The 5,146-nt window shown below is 38.6% G+C and overlaps 1 protein-coding gene across 1 annotated transcript in view; it reads right to left on the bottom strand.

Moving 5' to 3' along the window:
- Positions 1-729: 729 nt before the first annotated feature.
- The window catches only part of LOC107664281 (transmembrane protein 256-like), an 11,480-nt gene continuing 7,063 nt past the window's right edge, over positions 730-5,146 (bottom strand). The window contains exons 3-4 of the mRNA XM_016454805.1: positions 2,747-2,827; positions 730-1,267 (exon numbers count right to left, since the gene is read on the bottom strand). Of these exons, the coding sequence (XP_016310291.1) occupies positions 1,124-1,267; positions 2,747-2,827 (225 nt within the window). The 3' untranslated portion in view covers positions 730-1,123. The remainder of the gene's footprint in view (positions 1,268-2,746; positions 2,828-5,146) is intronic.

Below are 5,146 nucleotides of genomic sequence, written 5' to 3'. Positions count from 1 at the left end.
GCTTGACAAGAGTATTATATCAAAATTATTTCCATTCCAGTTCTGACATCCAAAAGCACAACAATATATTTTTTCTCTTATTCCTTGGATTTTACCCGTTTCCCTCCACTTGTTCCCAGTGTTTTTCTGCCACCACAATGCGCGCGCAGCTGCAAGTGACGTAACTGTGACGTCTACTCCCGACAAAGAAGAAAAAAAAAACATACCCTGTGTCTCAATGTTCATACTATCCATCCTAAATTGTATGTGAGATTAGAATTAGTGTGTCCCAAAGCATAGTATGTTGAAAAGAGTATGCCAAAAGTCCCCGGATGGTCTACTATTTCAGGTTGATTTTTGAAGTGTGGATCCATGCACACTCTAATGGCTAATATTGCCCACAATCCATTGCGCTTTGGTGAAGGATTCTGTCCAGAACTACAAACACGAATAAAACGCATTAAAAACTACAAACATGGCGGATGTGCGTGACCGGCGGTTAGGTAGAGGCTTATGGTGCGTTTCCACTGGCACGTAGCGAGCGTTTTCAATTAATTCCTATGGAAGTTGAGCTTAACCGCTCGCGCAGTGTATTATGGGATTGAAAGCGTTGACAGCGGCTGAGAGCGTCAAAAAGATTGGGCATTTCTCGACTTTATGCAAATGTCGAGTGAAAAACGCCGGGTAAGGCTATTGAGATCTTGGGAGAGACATTCAGAGAAACATTTCCTCCAATATCAGAAGGTCAAACTGGCAATCAGCTTTGCAGACAGCTTTATTTTTTTCAAACAGGAAAAGTATGTACATACACTTTCAAGACATGAACAAACCCAGAGTGTGACTCATTCACTCTTAGTAATAAGCCACAAAGGAAAGCTTCTCAAAAGTTTTTTTTTCCCATGCTGACAAAATAAAGATGCCTGTGACAGTGTGGAGAACAAAAAAGAATTATGTTTGATCCCAAGGCCTTATCATCACTTTCCAGACATGACTGAAAAGGGGTTAGATAAGATGTGAAACTCTCCACCTCTTTCTTCTTCAGTCAACCTATAGCTCCTCTTTTCATGTTGAAATGACAAAACAGAACATAATCGCTGAGAATGTTAGAACAACAGGGTCAAGGTCTGCCAAATGGAGTCAGAGTTCAAAGAGCCATCGCAGCCCAGCCAACGATGAGCAATGAGCCTCCAATTGGTGCCAGCTTGCTGAAGCTGGGGTCATTGGTTAAGGCCTGGTGGTAGAGGGGACCACAGAAGCAGCCCATGCCAGCGAGGAGGATTGCCCCCGCCTTGAGAAAAAAAAAGAAAGAAGCGTGTGTTAATTTATGTGATTGCTACTGGTTTGTTCCTTATCAAAGTCATTTGGGTCTCAATATAAACTCTACTTAAGCTTTGGTGCTTTATTCAATTAATCTCAAACCAACAGACACTTTGTTCCGTGGAGGTCATCAAGCAAAGTACAGCATAATGAGTATCATTCTTCTACTACTCTATTCATTTGCTTTCAGCCTGACAATGATCAAAAGGTGTTTATTTTGTGAATTAAACATGAAATTAATATCGTTTAAACAGTGTAGATTGATAATACATGCAGACAATGGTAACAAATCAAATAGAGTGCCAGGTGTCAGATTTGATATCAGTGATGTTCAATCAGTAGAAACTCATAAATCAGTGACATTTGATTATGTCACTGACGTTCAGTCCAGAAGTCAGAGTGGCAGGTTAGCATACTTCACCATATAGTAGGCAACTAACTGTTTATGAAAAGAGTTGAATGACTGAAAAACAGTATAGCAGGCAAAAGAGTAGGCGAAAAATACCCTGATGACTTACTAGTTCTGGTGAGATTCTGAAGTGCACATCCCGATGGACACTTTACTATCCCATGAGGACTTATGAATAGCAGTAAAGTGACTTATTCTGATAACATTCCCACTACACACATTCATACCAAACAGAACATTTTTAGCGGTCGTGGACTACTTACTTACTTAAAACAAGTACCTACTCAGAGAATGTGAGATTTCAGATGCAGCCATTTTCCAGTTTTGCCCTGAAGGTAGATGCCATATACACCCTTATAAGGGGGTGAAAGCATATTTCTCTACTGATATACATTTTAAAGTATCCAAGCACTGTAATGAAATTATTTATTTTTTGTTTCACAGAAAATGTAACAGCATACAGGTTTGCAATAACATTATCACAATGACATTATTATTCACTATCATAGATAGATTACAGTTTAACAATGCACAAAGTGCAGGTGACTTGTATCTCCCTGTCCCTAAAGGGATTTATTTTATAATAATGAGCGGCTGACTGCGCATTATCCTGTTTTTTTTAAAAGGCTACTCAGCAAATAAATTAATAAATAGACATGATATATTGATCTGTGTTATCTACTATTTAATAACGTGAGAAACAAGAGACCACAGAAGGATAGGAAACAGACAGACATAAAATGCTGCTATTAGGAAATCGGTTGCCTGGGAGAACTGCTAATTTATACGATTTAGAATAACAGAATACTGCTACTGACCATCAACAATAAAATATCTCAAACAGCCTTATATTTGAAAGGTATAGTAGACATAAGGGATGTAATGTAAAAAATGAATTCTGATCAATTTGGGACACTTTGTGAATTTACCTGAAATCAGCCTATATTTTAATGATATCAGTAATTACTGTAGTTATCATTACACCGATTTCAGTTTAGAGATGTTTATGTTAATGTAAGAATGATGATAAAAGGTGTTTACCAGAGCAGGTTTTCTACAGCGAGCAGCTCCTAACAATGCCAGACTGTGGTAGATGTGATACTTGTTTGCTGTATCATACAACTGAAGAGACAAAAAGAACAGAAAAAAATAAAACATGGGCTAAAATTTTGGGCTAAAAGTGTTGCACCTTATTCTAAAAAACAAAACAAAAACACTATCAATAATGCATGACATTCATAAGGTTTCCTCCGTTTTAAAAGCCAATAATGTAGGTTATGTAGTAAAAATATTTGGTATATTACTCCCGACCCCATACTATGGAAGCCTATAGCCCAATTTCAGTGTTTGCAAACAGTGATGACGTTTTTTGTGGGCGGAGTCTATCTGGTGGCAGAAAATGCCAGTTTTAACGTAGCAAGCCATGGAATAAAAAAATAAAAAAGGTAATTTTGAGTTTGTATTTCAAAATTCTAACTTTTTTCTTGCAATTCCGAGATTATATCTCACACTTCTGATAAGAAAAATCAACTCATCGTTCTCTCTTTTCCCCCTCGGTTCAGAATCATGAGTTTATAATCCCACACTTCTGACTTTTTTTCCTCAGAATTGACAAACTCGCAATTGAGTTGAATCAATTTTTAAAGTCCGAACTAGGAGATATACACTTGCACTTGCAAGGATAAAAAGTCAGAATTGTGACATAAAATAGTTAAATGTTATGTAAAATGTTATAGGTTTATATAATTATATATTCCATGCTTTAACTGTAGGGCTAATACAATATGTCCCCTATGTGAATATTATATAGACCTATTGTTTAAATCAAATTTATGTTTTAAAAGTAGGATAATCATAGCAGGTTTCATCCATAGTCTGTCCGTTTAAACGTCTGCATTCAGCTTCAGCTTGACAAGAGTATTATATCAAAATTATTTCCATTCCAGTTCTGACATCCAAAAGCACAACAATATATTTTTTCTCTTATTCCTTGGATTTTACCCGTTTCCCTCCACTTGTTCCCAGTGTTTTTCTGCCACCACAATGCGCGCGCAGCTGCAAGTGACGTAACTGTGACGTCTACTCCCGACAAAGAAGAAAAAAAAAACATACCCTGTGTCTCAATGTTCATACTATCCATCCTAAATTGTATGTGAGATTAGAATTAGTGTGTCCCAAAGCATAGTATGTTGAAAAGAGTATGCCAAAAGTCCCCGGATGGTCTACTATTTCAGGTTGATTTTTGAAGTGTGGATCCATGCACACTCTAATGGCTAATATTGCCCACAATCCATTGCGCTTTGGTGAAGGATTCTGTCCAGAACTACAAACACGAATAAAACGCATTAAAAACTACAAACATGGCGGATGTGCGTGACCGGCGGTTAGGTAGAGGCTTATGGTGCGTTTCCACTGGCACGTAGCGAGCGTTTTCAATTAATTCCTATGGAAGTTGAGCTTAAACGCTCACGCGGTGTATTATGGGATTGAAAGCAGCGTGGAGAAAGCGTTGACCGGCTGAGAGCCTCAAAAAGATTGGGCATTCCTCGACTTTATGCAAATGTCGAGCGGAAAACGCCGGGCGACAACCAATCGCTGTGAAAAGAAGAAGATGAAATGTAAACAGGGTGTTTTTCAGAGGCGTGCTCTGCCCTAAATTTGACACGCCCCAAAGCAGTGGCGTTGTAGCGTTGCCAGCGGCACTGAGCGCAGATTTGACACTGTACATTTAACACATTTAACCTGGTAAAAAAATATTTATTTAATGTTATCTGTGTTATATTTCATCTGCAACAGCAATATAAACTTTTATAAACCTCCGTTTGGTCGTTAACTTTTAAATGCATCATTATGCATAAAATATGACCGGAGTTCTCGGCATGAAAGACCCACGATTGGCAGATCAATGTGCTACTTCTTTTCTCTCCAATACGGTAGGAAGTTAAATGAAATGCAATGTGGAGGATGTTAACTGTGACAAGATGATTGACAGGCCAGTTTACAGTGACAGGGTGCGTGTATCTATGCGACAGAGCCTCCGTTAAAGGGGTCATATGATGCGATTTCAATTTTTCCTTTCTCTTTGGAGTGTTACAAGCTCTTGGTGCATAAAGAAGATCTGTAAAGTTGCAAAGACTAAAGTCTCAAATCCAAAGAGATATTCTTTATAAAAGTTAAGAGTCAGCCACACCTACCTAAAACGGCTCGTTCTAACACGCCTCCACATGTCTACGTCACTATGTGGGAAGATTTGCATAACGCCGCCCAAATGTTCACGCAAAGAAAGAAGGCGTAACTTTTATTCTTGCTGTAGTATTGTTGTTGCCACCGCCATGTCGTGAAGATGCTGTGTGTTTCGTTGTGTTTTTTCGGTCTTCCAAAAGAGGACGATATCGCTTCATCATGCCTAGAGCTGATCCGTGCTGGTCGCTGAGGAAATAC

This window comes from Sinocyclocheilus anshuiensis, unplaced genomic scaffold (genome assembly GCF_001515605.1).
Source record: "Sinocyclocheilus anshuiensis isolate Anshui unplaced genomic scaffold, SAMN03320099.WGS_v1.1 scaffold99, whole genome shotgun sequence".
Classification (NCBI taxonomy): Eukaryota; Metazoa; Chordata; class Actinopteri; order Cypriniformes; family Cyprinidae; genus Sinocyclocheilus; species Sinocyclocheilus anshuiensis.
The sequence above is the reverse complement of the archived record's forward strand: the minus strand, read 5'-3'. Positions and strand labels throughout refer to the sequence as shown.